This window comes from Emydura macquarii, unplaced genomic scaffold (genome assembly GCF_026122565.2).
Source record: "Emydura macquarii macquarii isolate MOO-44397 ecotype Brisbane River unplaced genomic scaffold, CSIRO-AGI_Emac_v2 contig_2636, whole genome shotgun sequence".
Classification (NCBI taxonomy): Eukaryota; Metazoa; Chordata; order Testudines; family Chelidae; genus Emydura; species Emydura macquarii.
The window spans coordinates 16,751,058-16,768,466 of record NW_027132773.1 but is presented as its reverse complement, the minus strand read 5'-3'; the positions used below and the strand labels follow the sequence as shown (position 1 = coordinate 16,768,466).

Below are 17,409 nucleotides of genomic sequence, written 5' to 3'. Positions count from 1 at the left end.
CCGTTTCCTGTTTGTCCGGCATGGAGAGCTAACCTAGCAACTCTTGAGCACACCTAGCTCTTGAGCACGCCTAACTACCCATCTGACCATACCGGCTACATGCTCCAGCCATGCTCCTGTGTGGCGCATACAGGAAGTGTTGGATCTCTTGGGTCTGCGGGAGAAGAGGCTGTGCAGGCACAGCTCTGATCCAGCTGTAGAAACCAATATCTACAAGCAGATCGCTCAGGGCACTGAGAAGAAGGGCTACAAGCAGTGCCGTGTGAAAGCCAAAGAGCTGTGGCAGGTGTACCAGAAGGAAAGGGAGGCTAACAGTCGCTCTGGTGCAGAGCCACAGATACGTCACTTTTACAAAGAGCTGCGTGCCATCCTCGGCAGACACCCCCACTCCCCAAAAAGTCCCATGGATATTTTGTGGGAGCAGGAGTCACAGGCCTCACCATGAACAGTGATGAGGAGGAGGAGTACGGGGGACAGGCGACCGGGGAATCCAGTGGCACAGCAAGTCAGGACAGTCTTTGAGTCCTGGACAGTCCAGCACAGGTGAGCAGGGGAAGGAACTTCTAGTATGTATGCAGTTTGCTTTGAAATTGCAGGGATACATCTGTCGATTTACTCCTTTTTTCTTCTGTTAGAAGAGGCAGTGAAATAACCAACAGAGACAGAGTTGCTATCTGCTTCTCATTCCCCTGTAGACAGAGGGGGCCCTGCAGAACAGTTTATTTATGTGTACTGGGATGTCCCCTGAATCCTCCATAGAGACCTCAAGGAAACTTTCCTGCAAGTAGTCTGCAATACTCTGCTTAAGGTTTCTGGGGAGGGCTCCCTTATTCTACCGCAGTAGGACACTTTCCCACGCCACTCACCAATTATTTCAGCAGGCACCAATGCAGCACACAGGCTAGCAGCATACGGCGCCGATCTGCAGTTGGACACCTGCAGGAGTTGTCCCCTTTTAGCTTCTGCTACTCTCAGGAGTAAGGCAGTGCCGTAACTAGGCATTTTAGTGCCCGGGGCGAGCAAGCATATTTGCACCCCCTACTGTTTTTTTTCTGCCCCATTTTTCCACGCCCACGGCTTTATGCCCTGGGCAGCTGCCCCACTTGCCCCACCCTGGTTATGGCCCTGGAGTGAGATATCAGCAAAATCACCATTGCCTGTGGAAAACGGTGCCAGTATTCAGTTCAACTGCCCCATACACATATACTCATGCCAAATAATTATTGTCCAAACTCACTCCCTCCCTCCCCACCAGCCGTACTCATCTTTGCTGGAACTGCCGCCGTGCTCCATGAATCCCAAACCGAAGTGAGAACGTATTGCTTGCCAGTTGTGTAAGTCAAGGGGAGTGAGTTCAGTATACCAAGTTTCATTTATCTTGTGAATACACTCACACTAGTAACTCTGTGCACTGTATCTTTTGCAACTGGAAATGTGGCCTTGAGGGTCTCTCCAACCACACTGGTGGAGTGACTCACCCACATAAGGAGAAGGAAGAGAACATGGGATGACATGTTCCAAGAGCTCCTGCAAAACTCTGTTGCGTCAGATACAAAGCATGGGAGTTGTAGAATCACCCTCGTGGACAGAATGCACCAGGATAGAGTGGAGAGGAGAAAGGCATAGGAAAAGGAGAGAGATGTGCAGCAGGAGATGCTAGCGCTTCTCAAGCAGCAAACAGACATGCCACAGATTCTTGTTGACCTTCAGATTCAACAGTCCCTTGCTCACCATGCTCACCAGCCCATAGAGAACTGCATTCTAGGACCTCTTTACACCCTCTCCATTCCACATGGCATTGGGGCCACTACACTACCCCTACCACTCCACCCATAGGAGAAAACAGGCAATCACAGCTGCACATACACCAACCATGTCTTTCATAGGTCAGTATATGTTTTTGTGAAATTAAAATGTCTGTTCTTTCCCCTTTAAAAGTTCTTCTCCCTGTATTTATAAAGTGTCATTTGGTTATAAATGTGTCTGCATGGATTTGGAATAAAAGTCTATTTATGGAAACTTAATTCACATTTATTAGTTCACAACATATGCTGACTGGGGCTGACATCACTCACAGATAATAGCAATAGGTGCATTTGCAAATGTTATATTGCTACACATGCAGCACTCATTACAAGATTCATATCAGGTGCAAAAAAGCAATGCCAGGCACGACGCATTATAGCAAAAAACACATTACTGTGGCTCACTATTAAAATGGTCTTTCAAAGCCTCCCTGAGCCGAATAGCTCTGCGTTGATCTCTTTTTATAGCCCTGGTATCTGGCTGCTTGAAATCAGCAGGCAGCTGTTCCACCTCCACCCTGGCGGAAATTTTTCTCCCTTTGCTTCACAGATATTCTGAAATACACAACAGGCCACTATAACCATCAGGACACTTTTTTCACTGAAGTCCAATTTCATGAGTAGACTGTGCCAGCGGCCTTTCAAATGGCCAAAGGCATATTCAACTGTCATTCTGCCTCTGCTGAACTTGTAGTTGAAGTGCTCCTTGATGCTGTCAAGGTGTACGGCTTCATGAGCCACAGGAGTAAGGGGTAGGTAGGGTCTCCCAGGATCACTACAGGCATTTCAACAGCCCCAATGATAATCCTCTGGTCTGGAAAGAAAGTCCCTGCTTGCAGCTTTCTGAACAGCCGGTGTTCTTAAAGATGCGTGTCATGCACCTTCCCTGATCAGCCTGCGTTCATGTCAGTAAAACAGTGGCATACTGTGGGTCTCTGGCACCCGAAGGACAATGCTTGCATTTACGCCAACACCACTCCAGAGCTGGCAGCCTGGTGCTGGACTGGCCCGCTGGGGAAACCGCCCCCTCTATCCCCACCCGGGGGGAATCAAGCTGTGAGTGAGGCATCCCTCCCTCCCAGTGGAGTGCCCAGCAGGTCTGACTGCGGGCAGCTGGAGTTTGCATGAAAGAGTCTGTAAGTGCCTCCCACAGAACTCTGAAGGACCCAGCCAGTGCCCCCTCCCAGGCCAGTGCCTGGGGGCCATTGCCCCCTCCTGCCGCCCCAATTGGTCCACCACTGCAGTAAAACATCCCTGGTGATCCACCATTGCTTACAATACCTTAGAAAAGTAGCCCTTTCTGTTGATGTACTTTGAGGCAAGGTGGTCTGGTGCCAAAATAGGGATATTCGTGCCATCTACTGCCCCGCTGCAGTTCAGGAATCCCATTGCTGCAAAACCATCCACTATGTTCTGCATATTGCTCAGTCACAGTTCTTCATAGGAGGAGGCAATTTATGGCCCTGCACACTTGCATCACAGCAACCCCCATGGTGTATTTCCCAACTCCAAACTGATTCCTGGCTGATTGGTAGTAATCTGACGTTGCAAGCTTCCACACAATGATCACTACTGTCACTCCACTGTCAGTGCAGCTCATTTTAATGTCACTGAGCTGGAGAGCTGGGGAGAGCATCGCACACAAATCCAGGAATATGGCTGCAGAACTTTTGGATGCTCAAGGTCATTGCTTGTCATCCCAAATCTGCATGACAATGTGATCCCACGAGTCAGTGTTTGTTTCCCGGGTCTATAACGGGCACTCCACTGTCTGCAGCTGCCAACAACTTTGAATTGCTTCTTTCTATGTCCCACAGCAATCTAGCCTCTAAAGAATCATCATGTTCCCTGCAGATCCTCTGGCAGTTCTGCAAATGCAGGATCAGCCACCACATGCTCACACTGCTCACCATAACAGAGCAGAGCTGTGCAGGTTCTGTGCTTCTCACATAGATGGCGGATGCGCAGGTTTGCAGGGCTTTTGAAAAGAGGCATGAAACATTATGGAATGCGGATGAAATTATGGGATGGAGAACACTGTATTATGGAGTGTTGAGATTATGTTCCCAGATACCCCTGCACGACTCGTTTGCACCCATGAGGCATTGCAAAACCCTCTCAAAACAGCTTGCACTAGTTACATAGTAGGATAGCTATCTACTGTACACTGCTCTCTGCTGGAGGCCTAACATGGTCTGAGTTGCTTGACCACTGGTGAGTTGCTTGACCATTGTTTGATGCATAGCCTCAGCCGCCTGACTGCTTTTTATGGTTGACAGAGGCAAATGGAGTACTGAGTAACCTTGTGGTATCTCAGCTTCTGCGCACCACAGCAAATAGTTCGTTAGTTTATAGTTGCACATAGATAAAGATGAATGAGGACAAAAATTTACACATTTTACATGAAGTGCATTCTTTCCCACTGCCTCTCCCACAACCAGATGTTGTTTTGACCCAATTATCATGGTGAGAACAAAATATAGATAAAAAAGTATATAGGAATTAAAAAATATGGGAATGTCACCCAACATAAGTGAATGAAAGGATGCAGTGTACAAAAGAATATTAAAAGCCACCAGGCAAGGAGGCGCGCTTCACCACCACTTGATTCTGCAGGAGATGCTTTTGGCCTGATCCCCTGGCAGGGCGCCTGAAGCAAGCCATTCCTATATATAGCCTCTTGAGTGAACACATAACTCTTTGGGTCTAGTGAGTATGATGTGTTGCAGTTAACTTTTGGCTTTGTATTGAACTAACTATCTAAGAAATCCCTGCACATTAAACCTTACTGATCTGCAAATCAGGCGCACCATGTCTCACTGGTAACTTCACACTGATCATAAATAATGCCCTGCAATGCTCTCTGCATCGATGCAAGTTCTGCTAGTCAGGATGTGCACAAGGACACACAACAGCCATTTAATTACTGCATGGCTGTACGTCGACATAACTTAAGTCAACATAATTTTGTAGACAAGCCCTTTGAGAGACCAAGTGGATGAAGTAATATCTTTTATTGGACCAACTTCTGTTGGGGAGAGAGACAAGCTTTCAAGCTTACACAGAGCTCTCTTTCAGGTCTAGGAAACTTACCAAGACCTATATTGATATAACTGCGTCGCTCAGGGTTGGGAAAAATCCACACCCCTGAGTGACGTAGTTATACCAACCTAAGTCCGGGTGTAGACAGCGTTATGTCAGCAGAAAGGATTCTCCCGTCAACATAGCTACCACCTCTCACGGAGGTGGATTAACTACGCCAGTGAGAGAAGCTCTCCGGTCGGCATAGCAGCATCTTCAGAGAAGTGCTACAGTGGCTCAGCTGCACTGCAGCCACACCAATGCACTGTTTTAAGTGTAGACCTGCCCTTAGGGCTGCAGCTACGCCACTGTAGCACTTCTGTGAAGACACTATCTACAGTGCTTCTCCTATCGGCATAGGTACTCCACCTACCTGAGCAGCAGCCGCTCTATCAATGGAAGAAGCCCTCCCCACAACACAGTGCTGTCTTCACCAGATTTAGGTCAGTGTAACTGTGTCGCTCAGGGATGTGGATTTTCCACATCCCTGAACAAGGTATAGTTATATTGATGTAAGCTGCTAGTGTAGACCAAGCCTCAGAGCTTCCAAGCTAAATACAACATGGAACAGATTGTTTAACATAAGTAGTTAACACATATTTCAAAGAACATTCAATGTGAAGTGGCCCATTAATACCCCTCCAGTCATAGGGAGAAAAGGAAGGCAGTGGAGAAACAGCTGGTGGGGGTTGTTAGTGGGTTATAGACTAGATTTATGGATTCCAACAATCTAAGGATGCCCCCAGCTGCTTTCCCTGCCCCCCTTACTTTCCTCCCTCTGACTGGAGGGGTGTTAACGGGCCACTTCGCCTCTACATATGTTAAACAATCTGTTCCATCTTGTATTTAGCTGTGACAATCTGAGGCTTGATGTACACTAGCAACTTATTTCAGTATAACTACGTCCCACAGAGGTGTGGAAAAGCCACACTCCTGTGTGATGCAGTTATACCAACCTAACTCCCAGTGTAGCTAGTTCTACATTGACAGGAGGGCTTCCCTCGCTGACATAGCTACCACCTCTTGGGGAGGTGGAGTACCTATGCTGACGGGAGTGCCACCGGGGCGCTGCCGCAGCCTTTTAAGTGTAGACAAACCCTGAGTACCTTTCCCAGACCTGAAGAAGAGCTCTGTGTAAGATCAAACGCTTGTCTCTCTCACTAAAAGAAGTCAATCCAATAAAAGATATTACCCCATCCACCTCGTCTCTCCAATATCCTGGGAGCAGACATGCCAACTCTCACAAATTGCTCATGAGAGTCGTGATTTCTGGGTAAAATTAAGCCTCGCTCATGATGTCGTGAGAGAAATCTCAAATGTCAGGATTTTTATTTTCAGCCAGGACAGGAAGGTGCTTTCAGTCAAACAGGAGTTACCCCATTCTAAACAAAGGAATGTGGTTTCTCCACTGGGCAGTTAATTCCAAAGTACTTTGAAAGACAATGAGAATGCATTTACACATCAGATAAACAAAGCTACCAAGCTAACAAGAGACTGGGCACCTCCACTCCAGCAGGGAAGAGAAACTTCATCTGAGATAGAAGAGGGGATTGCCAACTCTCAAACAAGTAATTGAATCAACTGGAAAAAAAAATACTGACATTTGACAGTTCTAAAAGTGAGACTTAATTTTACTTAGAAATACTGTCAGCCGCCCCAGGCGTGGCTGTGGCTCCAGCTGTCAGCATGGGCAGCTGCTCCCATGCCTGGGAAGTTGGAGAGGGCCCCCTGCAGGCCTGAGGAGGATGAAGAACCCTAAGGAGCAGAGCTGAGGCTGGGGACTGAAGTGAGGAGGGTGAGGGCTGATGGGGAGGGGAGGCTGTATTGATGGTGGGTTCTGAGCAGATGGGTGAGTGCCAGGAGGGTGAACTGAGAGCGGTGAGGGGTCAAGGGGGTAGAGGGGTTAAACTGATGGGATGGTGATGATGGGGGTCGTGGAACAGAACTAATGGGGGACTGAGGGACAGGATTAATTGCTCGGCAGGAGACGGGCAGATGTGGAGGTGACAGCTCCTGCAGCACATGCAAATAATCACCTTATCCAGTACATGTGGGAGAGGTGAGAAACACTAATGGCCACACACACACACACACCCCACACCTCCCCCCCGGAGATGGGCAGGGGGAGTTCAAAAATCAAGAGACTGACCTAAAAAACACAATATAATCTTTTTTTTTAAATGTCATGATTTTTGTGCCAATCTCACGATTTTTGGGTGGGTCCAACTTGTGATTTTTGATCTCTTGAAGTTGGCAATACTGTGAGTGACACTGCTAAAACAACACTGCATATAAGTGACTTCGGCACTTCTGAAAATTTCATCCTTCGATTTGAATACAGACCCAACTTTAATTTCAAAAGTTTAACAAACAGATATACAAACTGCCCCATCCAAAGAATTTACACCTAATACAAATTAGATTGAAAGGAGACTATGCTTCTGTCCTAACAACACTAAAGAAAGGGGGGGGAAGGGGGAATCAGCAAAGGGTTAATCCTCAACTATAAAGTCAAAGAAGAGCATGTCTCTTAATATGCCAGGCTGTGATGAAACTGACTCAGGTTTGATACTTGATCATTTCCTTCACTTTGTGGGCTTGAGCAAGATCTTTAACCTTCCTCTAATGCTATTTTGCTAAATGAATTAAACTGCACATACCATGCTCAGTAAATGTAAGTCTACATTTAAAAATGTTAGCCATTTTCAGTGCAATGCTTGTTTAAAATATGTTATATTTTCTATGCTTTCCCTTTTTTCCTCCTTTTATAAATAGTCCAGCATTCATCTCCTGGTCTCCTCTTTAATATTTCCTCTCCATTGTTCACCTGTTTTCTGAATTCTGAATATCACTTCCATGCAGACAACATCCAATAGCAGATCCCTTTTCCAGTTTGGCTGTTTACCTTCAACCTGTCTTAACCCTATCATTTCTTTGTTCCATTATGATTTACTTCTGTTGAACATTTCAAATATATATATATCCTACAGATTCTCTAGAAGAACACTCTCAGTGTATACTCTGTCATTTCACTCCTTTTCAAAAATCAAATATCATGTTCAGTTCTATTGCCAGGCATTGAGCCTCACCCCCAATTCTTAGGAACCTAGATTCATCCTCAGTCCTCTTATCTCCCAACTTTCCTGTAAGTATTCCTGCTATCACCACTGAAATAACTTCCACATCAGAAAATATTTTGACCACTCCTTGGAAAAAACTCAGTCAAGCTTTCGTCTCTTTGTGTTGCCTACTAGGATATCATCTTTTATGGTGTCTATACACCCCAGGCTGGATCAGCAGCCAAAGGGTAATGAAGCACCTGCCTGCTGGCCCACCCAAAGGTGACTGGCAGCTCCACAGCAGCTGTGAGGATAAAAGGGTTGCAAAGCAGGAGGGCAGGGCACTTGTTACAGAGGCAGTGAGATTGCAGGGAGAATCTCTCCAGTAGACAGGGGAGAAAGTACTTGAAAAGCCAACACTCCAAAGGGGGAGATGCAGGACAAGAGGCTGAGGAAACCTATAAAGGAGGAGAGGTAGGAAGTAGTTCAGGGAGCAGCATGGATGGAGAAAGACAGGTTCTGGAAATTCCAAACAAGGACCCTGAGCTGGAACCCAGTGTAGTGGGTGGGTCTGGGTTCCCCTACCTACTCCAGCCAGTAACTTCTGGAAAAGAAGGCCCTAAAGTTAAAGCCAGAAGATCTAGGGCTGAATAGCCCCTGCTAGAGCCATGGATTCTCTAACTCCCTACTATGCTGAAGGGGACAAAGACTACTGAGAACTCACCCAGGAAGGGTTGGGTTATAACAGGGACTTGGACAAACATGGAATTGGGTATGATGGCATAAGGAGGATGGAGCCAGATTGGTGTAGCTCCCCATTTTGCCATAAGAGGGCACTAACAGACAAAGTCCCCATATTACAACACCATTGTAAATAAAGTGCAGTTCAAAAAGTGGATGTTGCTGCCCAAAAAGAGGTGTGGCCAGGAATGAGATAATTCAATATATCCCCCTTATGTATTTCCTTTTTATGTAACCTGTTCTGTTCTCTGTCAGTTCTTATACCATGGCTCATCGTTGCAGTATGTGAGCACCTTCCACTACTGAATTAAGAACCATGATTAATATTTGTCATATGTTTGTTCTTTCATCCTCTCCCTAGGGAGAGAATGTGCATGGGTAGTGGACCATTTCATTTTGATAAGGTTTGGTTTCTAGAACCAAGTATTAGTAGTTACTGCAGAGAAGATGTAGAATCAAGACTGAAAGGTGGGAGAGGCGATGCTCTATTTTACGCAGTCAACAATATGAAAAAGTCCTTGATGTCAGGGAAAGGTTAGATTAAGAGCAAAATCTGTAACCAAAACTACTTGGGGCCAAATTCAGAATTACCACTGACATCAATAGGAACTGCATCTCCTTAAACTACAGCTGATTTTGGTCCCGTGTGTGAGCCACAGTCTCTCTCTTTTTTTAAAACACAATATGAGACAGGCAAATTAAACTAGAAGCTCTGTGACTATGTCATTTACCTTTTCATGTTCTTTATTCTTCACTAAAGACTGCGGACCCTCTGTTGCCATAAGAGAATTTTTAATAGTTCCCTTTAAAATCAAAGTGCAAATATGAGAAGACTTTAGCTTCTGACTACAGTTTAAATCAAAAAGCGCTCTCTTCTTTTCTTTCACTGTGCTCCACACAAGAGCTCGAACACAGTACACATCCTGGAAAATAGAAAGTGTAACAGTAAGTTCAGTTTGCTATATCCTGGAAGAGCACTCAGGACTAAATTATGGTTGCACTAAAGGAAAGAATGAGCACCAGGGGCCTCTTTTTCCAATTTCTCTGTAATTAAGGGGTCTGAGCTAGCACAGCTAGTTAGTTATTGCCTGCAGACAGTGAATGTCTGGGCAGAATGGGGAAGCATGAAGCAATGCTCTGCTAACACCATGAGAAGCACCTTTTTTACTAGCGCAGTAAAAGCAGCTGCACGCTATACTCCCCACAGCACCTCTGGATGCATTATGCCTCACACAGTTACTCTTGCTTAGGTAAAGCACCTACTCCTTTCATTCTCTGCATGGCTATGCTTCTATGAAGCATAATTTTGTATGCAGCCTCTAAACTCAGACTACTGCATAGAAGTTGCACTATAGCCTGAGAGTTCTTATCAACACTTCTTCATGTATGTCACCATTGTTTGAATATTACTATGCAGTGTGTACTAAACCCACCTTCATTACTGATAAAAGTTTTATTTTAAAAATTGTTGGAAACCATCACACTAACAGCAAGTTATAGTTTTAAAAATGGGAAGTATGAATAGCTGATCTCTGGCTAAAACACATACCGGGTCTGTTCTCTAAAGCAATCAGAATGTAGCTGGTCAGTGATGATGATACAGCAATAGTCATTGCAGTACCCTCTGATCAGATACATTAATTACATAGCAAATGACTCATGTAGATAACAGAAATAAAGTAATTGTAATAAAACATTTTCACAAGACCAATGTCTCCTGTTTTAAAAATAAAACTTCTGGCTTTGCTGTGCCAGTTATACAGAAGCAACGGACCATATAGGAAACTGCCATCTGATAACAATTAAAGGTGAAAAGTTGTGATTACTGCTATTGATTGGCTAAGAATTATTCACAGAGCTAGTCTGCGTTAACACACCCTGTTTTTATCACCCCATTTCTCCCCTTGATATCCTCCCTGGAGGAGTTTGTTCCTTCCATATGTTGTTATATTTGTCTTTCAGACTGCATGCTCTTTGGGGCAGGGGTTGTCATTTGCTATTTGTACAGAACCTAGCACAAAGGGGCCCTATTTGGTTAAGGCAGGTCTGTAATTTAATAAACTTATTCTTGTTTTATTTCAAAACCATGTCAGTGCTGTGTATTAAAGTAAAGTGTGAATCTTCAACTCTTTAGAGGCAGCAAACTTAATAATTCTGTGAATGTCCAATGAGAGGGCCTAGACATTAATCAATGCCCATTGGCAGAAGGCCCACCATACTGTAAATCATATGAGGCCTGACACACTCACTACCCCCAACACACTGCTGTCATAACATGTACCTAAAAGATGTCCTGGAAGGAATCATATGTAAACTGGTGATGCACTGGTCCTGAAAATTATGGTGTTATGTATGTACAGGTTGTATGTGTGTGCTGGAAGGCAATAACTACACCAAGCCTAGACAAAGGAATGTGGATTTGCCTGTCTTATTGGCTTGATTACAGACACAGGACAGCAAAAGTACATTTACATATAAAATAAACAAACCAATCAAGCTAACGAGCAGAAGAGACAACTTAGAGAGCACACCAGGAGACAATCTGCACCCCAGGGCACCTTCCTGGCTTTTGAGGCAGAGACAATGGACTTTGTGTAATGTAAGAGGAGCAAAGAAAAAACACCTTAGTTATCCATCACTTATACAACATAGGATATAGCATCCTCTGAGCCTGTGAAAGTTGGATCCCTTAGTCTGGTGGGCTGGAGATGCTGGTAACTTGATGTGAGTAAGAAAACTGCTTAGGCAAAGATGGTAAACTTACTAAAATTAAGTTTTAGCAACTAGAAAGCATGTTTTTATTTTGTTTTATTGTAACCATATTGGTCTCTTTTTCTCCTGTTTAGTATCACTTAAATTTCTGTAATTTAATAAACTTATTCTTGTTTTATTTCAAAACCATGTCAGTGCTGTGTATTAAAGTAAAGTGTGAATCTTCAACTCTTTAGAGGCAGCAAACTTAATAATTCTGTGAATGTCCAATGAGAGGGCCTAGACATTGCAGGGAGATGTCTCTGGGGAACTTAGGAACTGGAGTTTCACTGACTGTTACCTGCAAGGCAAGGTTTAGATTGGCACAGTCTCAAAGAGTTTGCTGGCAAGGCAGACAGACTAATGTGTCACAGTGCTGACACAGTTTAGCAGCAACTAAGCTCTCACTTGCTGAGGAAGAAGGGTAGCATAGAGGCTTACAGTTCTGGCTGTCCTGAGCAGAATGTCTTAGCCTGTAGGTTCTACTGTCACATAAATGTTAAATAACCAATAATAATATTCCTTCAGAAGCATTCTGTACTATTCAAAGTAACTTTGAGTCTGTGAGAACAGTACGTGGAACAGCTGCACCATTGGGCCCATTGTTGCTTAAATAAACATGATGTTGCTCCAACTCAGTTTTAAAATATTGAGCTGTACATAGACATCTTCCAAAATACAGCTCAATTTGTCACTTAAAATATTCTAAAAATTTTACACAAATGCCTCCCAATTGTAGTGTCACTATTTAAAAAGCAGTGCTGCGTAGAGGCACAAACTAAGATGCAGGCTCTTTTGTATATGTCACATATGACAGTTCCTACACCAAAAAGCTAGGGCCCAGTACCACAGAGACTTAAGCATGCAATGCCTAGCTTTTTGGGTCCTAGAAAATCACAGGAATAATAAGGCAATCCACAAAGCCTGAATTAGGTGCTGAGACTCCTAGTACAATGAATAGGGGGAGAGAGGTGCCTAAGAATGCAATCCATAAAAGCTAGTACAGTAGGCATGGAGCTGCCTAAACTAGCCAACAGGAGATGCTGAGGAAAGAGGTTTGCCCACCCGTCTTTTGGAGACCGGCACCTAAGTCCAGGCTGCAGAGAGGCACCCATTTCTGTGTAGTGATCCACAACTGGGAAAACCACCCCTGGAGTCTGATGCTTAGAGGCCCACGTTTTTTCTTGTGAGAATTAATTAGATGCCTTCCTCTCTCCGCACAAAATGGCTGGAAGAAGATATGACAACAGTTGTGCTGCCTTTACCTTACACCTTATAACTTTTATTACAGTGGTTAGAACACTCACATAGGATGTGGGTTCACCTAGGTTTAATTTTCCTCTCTGCCTGAGGGGGAGAAAGTATTTAAACAGGGTTCTTCCACACCTCTCCAAAACATGTTCTTAAAATTATCTGGGGATATTCTGATGTAGGTCTCCTTTAATCTCTCTTGCTGAAACTGTTTCACTCTGGATAAATACTTAATCACTGCAGCAGGGTAACTGGACCCTAGGTCTCCCATCTCCCAGCTGGATGCCCTAACCACCAAGCTATTGAGTCTCTCTCTCCCTCTCTCTCAGTGATGATTTAAGTATTTATCCAAAGTGAAACAGCTTCAGCAAGAGACACTAAGATAGCCTCAAATCAATACCAAATAGCTCAGTGGTTAAGGTATTTTCCTGAGAGATGTGTGAGACCCCTGTTCAAATCCTTTCTTTCCTTGAGGAGAAGGGAATTGAACACAGGTCTCCCACACCCCTGGAGAATGCTCTAATCACTGGGCTAAAAGTTTTAAGGCAGGTGCATGCACACACCAAATTTGGAATGGGCCCTGATCCAGTAAGTAGCCTCTGAGCACATCTACCAAATTGGGTTCCATGGGTGACACAGGCAGAGGAGTGCCTATCTTCCTCTGGTTTATGAATCACTCTGTGGCTTAGGCAGGAGATAGGTATCCAGATGCCTAGAGGAAGGCAGCAGGGCACATGCCCAGAGGCAGAAACACAGGCAACTCTTACCCAGAAAATTTAGGCACGGAGTGAGTTTAGACCCCTACAGAGCTAGGTGGCAGCTGAGCAGAAGTTTTGTGGACCTCAGTGGAGCCTAAAACTGGCACTTCAGTGCCTAAATCTTGGGTTTAGGCACCAAAGTATCTTTGTTAATCTGGGCCTTACAGCCTAAGAAACAAGCTATAACAAGTGGATGAGACAAGCAGGTCAGCACGAAGTCTCAAGAGGAAAAATGTGGTAACAGGAATGGGATAGGTTAGCCACAGACTAGCTTTGTGCACAATTCCCAGAAAAGAGTAAAATTATATATGAATAAAACCGAGTACAATGTGTGTTAGGATCCAGAATATGCAGTTCATGTCACTATTACTTACAGGGTTCAAAGGGTCTAACTCGACAGCCTTGTTAGCATCATCTATTGCTTCTTTCAAATTACCTAGAAATAATGCATAAAAAAAAGCACTTAGTAAAAGTTTAGGAATAATTTTTCTATGATCAGCTATATTTCATAAAGAAACCAAGGCATTAAATTCACACAGAACCATTATGTAACACTGATACTGTTGATTATGACATCTTCTAGACAGGAGCCTCTGGAATTCCTCTTCTATGCCCTTCCAAAGACCCTGCATTGCTCTGACTTTGCCTTAGCTGAAGTAAGCTTGATGTGGTGGCTTCTTCAATAACTGTGCAAAGCTACCCCTTTGGTTGACCAGACGTACTCAGCAGCGAGTGATACAAGACGGTTATCCCTCCACAAGGGCTGAGAACACTGCCTCCACATTACATTTCTTGTCCTTGCCCACCAGAGCACTCAACAGTGAACTCAGTCAGGACAAAAACTCAGATTCCCTGTGGGCAACTACATTACAATAACATGAAGCTGTCATTCTGGCCTTGAGGCCACGATTTGTGAGATTATATTGAGACACACTAGATTCTATTATATATGGGACATGGTGATTATCCAGTACTTAAAACTAAAATGATTGTCAGGAAAACTTTTCTAACATCTCTGGCTTTTAATGGTAGTTTGGTGAGTAACATTTGTCTTAGTACTGAGCATAGATGCAGCCTATTTATTTTTAAAAGTGTAACAGGGATATCAGCTAACAAAATGATGATCCACATATCAAATGGACACTTGAAAGGCAGTGTTGTATACCTATTAGAGCACAGAACTGGGAGCCAGAACTCCTGGGTTCTATTAGAAGCTCGGCAAGTGTCTCATATATTTACCCAGTAAGCCTCATAAAACGCCTATGAGATAGGTAAATAAGAACAAACAAGATACATAAGAATAAGAAGCTTGTGTGGGCATAAATCCTGATATAGACATGTATCCTGGGTGCAAACAAGAAATGCATTATGTTCAAGATTTTCAAATGGGCTGGTTGGGTATTCAACACATGCGCAGTCACAGATGCCCATGATCACAACTGTGCAGGGTCAATAAACTAAAGTTGTAATTCCACTATCTGGAGCACTGAAAGGCTGTTATCTTCTAATGGAACAGCCAGCAGAGAGGGACACAACCCACACTCTGCCAGTGTATTACACAGGCACAGGGGAAGAAGGTCTCTACTCAGCTAGCCACTGTCTGCTGGATTACCCACTCCAGTTCAAAATAGGCAACAGTTGAGAAGAGGGGGTGTGAGAGAAGGGTGACAGGATTTGGAGTGACAGTGAGTATTAAGCAGAATTTAGGAGACTTCTGCAGGGGACAGCAGACAGGGCTTGAGAGATGCACTGAAGAGAAAAATATATAGAAGAATTAAATGATGCTTTGGTATTGTACAGATCTAACATTTTCAAATCAATTCTGACGAGTTTAAAGCTCTTCCATTTACATTACTCCAATGCATCTTATGAACAAGGGCTGTCTGCCTTCAGAAAAAAAGAGAATGTATTAAAAAGTAATGAACTGGTTTTGAAGGCATGAGCTTGGCTTCAGCACTCATCTTTACAGCTCTGACCTTCTCTGCTATAGAAAGAAATTAAAGAGAAGTGGTCTAACAGCTGAAGTGATAGGTCAATTCCACCTATCACAAACCAATTCACTTCTATTTAACTGAACAAACTCATTTTTTAAAAAAGGACAAATACCAGGTATGCAGCAGTTTACCAATACTAAACTAAAGATGCAACAAAAACAGTCTCCCTCCCCCCATATTTTCTGACTATTATTGGCCCTAAATTTTCATTAAACACCAAGTGTTAATTTGGATGTTATTCAATTTTTGCATAGCTTCAGTATACTTATTCCAGCTGGGCTTTAAGGCAAAATTAATAAAAAATAAATACCCATGTGTTTTTTGAGATGAAGTAACACTCTTATCAGTATTTTAAAATCACAGCATATAGGATACTAAACTCCTTCAGAGATAGAGTGCAAAATTTAGAAGGAAGATTAGACCATTTGTGATATTTAAGAATTATAATGTATGTACTAGAAAATGTCTATCAAACTCTAAATGAAAGAAGTGCTTAGATAATTTTTTTAAAGGTAAAACCTTAAGTACTGGCTAGTTACATCCTAAAAATATAAGGCTTTCTAAATCCTCCAGAAGCTATCTGCACCTACGATCATCTCAGATAGCCTAAACAATACTAAATGGAATCTCACACTGTACAATGATGAGCAGAGTTTCAAAGAAACATTTAAATTTGTTTTTCCATTTGTGTCTGATAGAATTTTGTTTTCACCTCTCTTCAGCAAGAGCTACCTGTGGCAAACTGGTCTCGAATACATATAAAGATAATTCCCTTTCCACTGAATTTCATTAGATGGAAGATAAGAAACTATCCATATCTTCTCTTAGTAACTCCACATGCTTTTAGTATCCACTCTGACTTTCTTTAGAGGTTGCTAATTAACGGTTTCTCTGCCCTCTCTTTCTATTGCATGCTGTCCATTCTTGGCTTCTCTGCATGTTTTCCTTGAACCCATGTCAAGGTGGCAGCTATTGCAGCATCAAAATACATCATCATCATCATCATCAAGGCAAATCCCAAAGGGACAGAGCCTCTTGGCAGATCGAGCACATCCAGAGAGATCTCTAGCTCAGTTCTTCAGACTGTCTGGCTGGATATTCAGATTATGTCTATTACTGGTGATCTCCTCACACCAAAGCTTTTGGTGACATGATCACCCACCATGTAACATCATTCCTTGGTATACACTTTATAATTCGCTGGTGTTCCATCCTAATAATATGTCCATATCAAGAAAGATGCCAAAACTGAACCAGTGCTTATGGGAGTAGTTTCTGGGTTCAGCTATGAATATCCTCATTGCTGATCTTGTCCTGACACTTAATATGGAGCAACTGATAAAGACGACAATAAAAAGAATCAATCTGCCACTCTTCAGCCTTCCTCAATGTTCACACTTTATTGACTTACAATTAAGTATGTAAAATCATAGTTCTATACATCTGCAACTTTGCAGTAAGCCTGATGTCCCAGTGTCTCCCCAAGAGCCACTGAAGGGTTCAGAACATGTTGGTGTCTGCTGCTAAGCCAGCACGAACATCCATCGTGGGATATCTCAGAACTAAATAAAAAGGCCTTAAACTGGGCATCTAGCAAGTAGGAAACTATATCCTTGTTCTATTTCAGTGTGGCTGAATCAGTCTGAAATGGAATCTAAAATCTTTTGATTACTTTGATACCAAGGTGAAAGTGTGATAGAAATGCAATCAACTGGTTATCACCCCATAGGTCAGCTGTCAGTGCTCAAACTGCAGGTCTGAGAACAGAAATACAGGTTTAACAGGCTACAGGACAAGAATTACCAGAACAAGCCTCTGTGAGGTTCCAGCATAGTTCAGTGAAATGCTAAGAACTTCTGAACAAAAGACAGCAAAAGTCAGTTCATAGTCCTGAAAATCTAAGAATGTTAAAAATAGAATTCTACTGGTTCACCATGTCTTGAATCAGGTGAGTAATAGCCAGTTTTAG

General features: G+C 43.3%; 1 protein-coding gene across 8 annotated transcripts in view; it reads right to left on the bottom strand.

Annotated features, from left to right (window-relative positions):
• Positions 1-17,409, bottom strand: part of LOC137163844 (uncharacterized) — a 72,944-nt gene that overhangs the window by 48,122 nt on the left and 7,413 nt on the right. For 7 of the 8 annotated variants that reach the window (XM_067564228.1, XM_067564230.1, XM_067564224.1 and 4 more), the window contains exons 5-6: positions 13,821-13,882; positions 9,418-9,609 (exon numbers count right to left, since the gene is read on the bottom strand). In XM_067564228.1, the coding sequence (XP_067420329.1) occupies positions 9,418-9,609; positions 13,821-13,882 (254 nt within the window). The remainder of the gene's footprint in view (positions 1-9,417; positions 9,610-13,820; positions 13,883-17,409) is intronic. The other variant, XM_067564231.1, reaches the window with a different exon arrangement.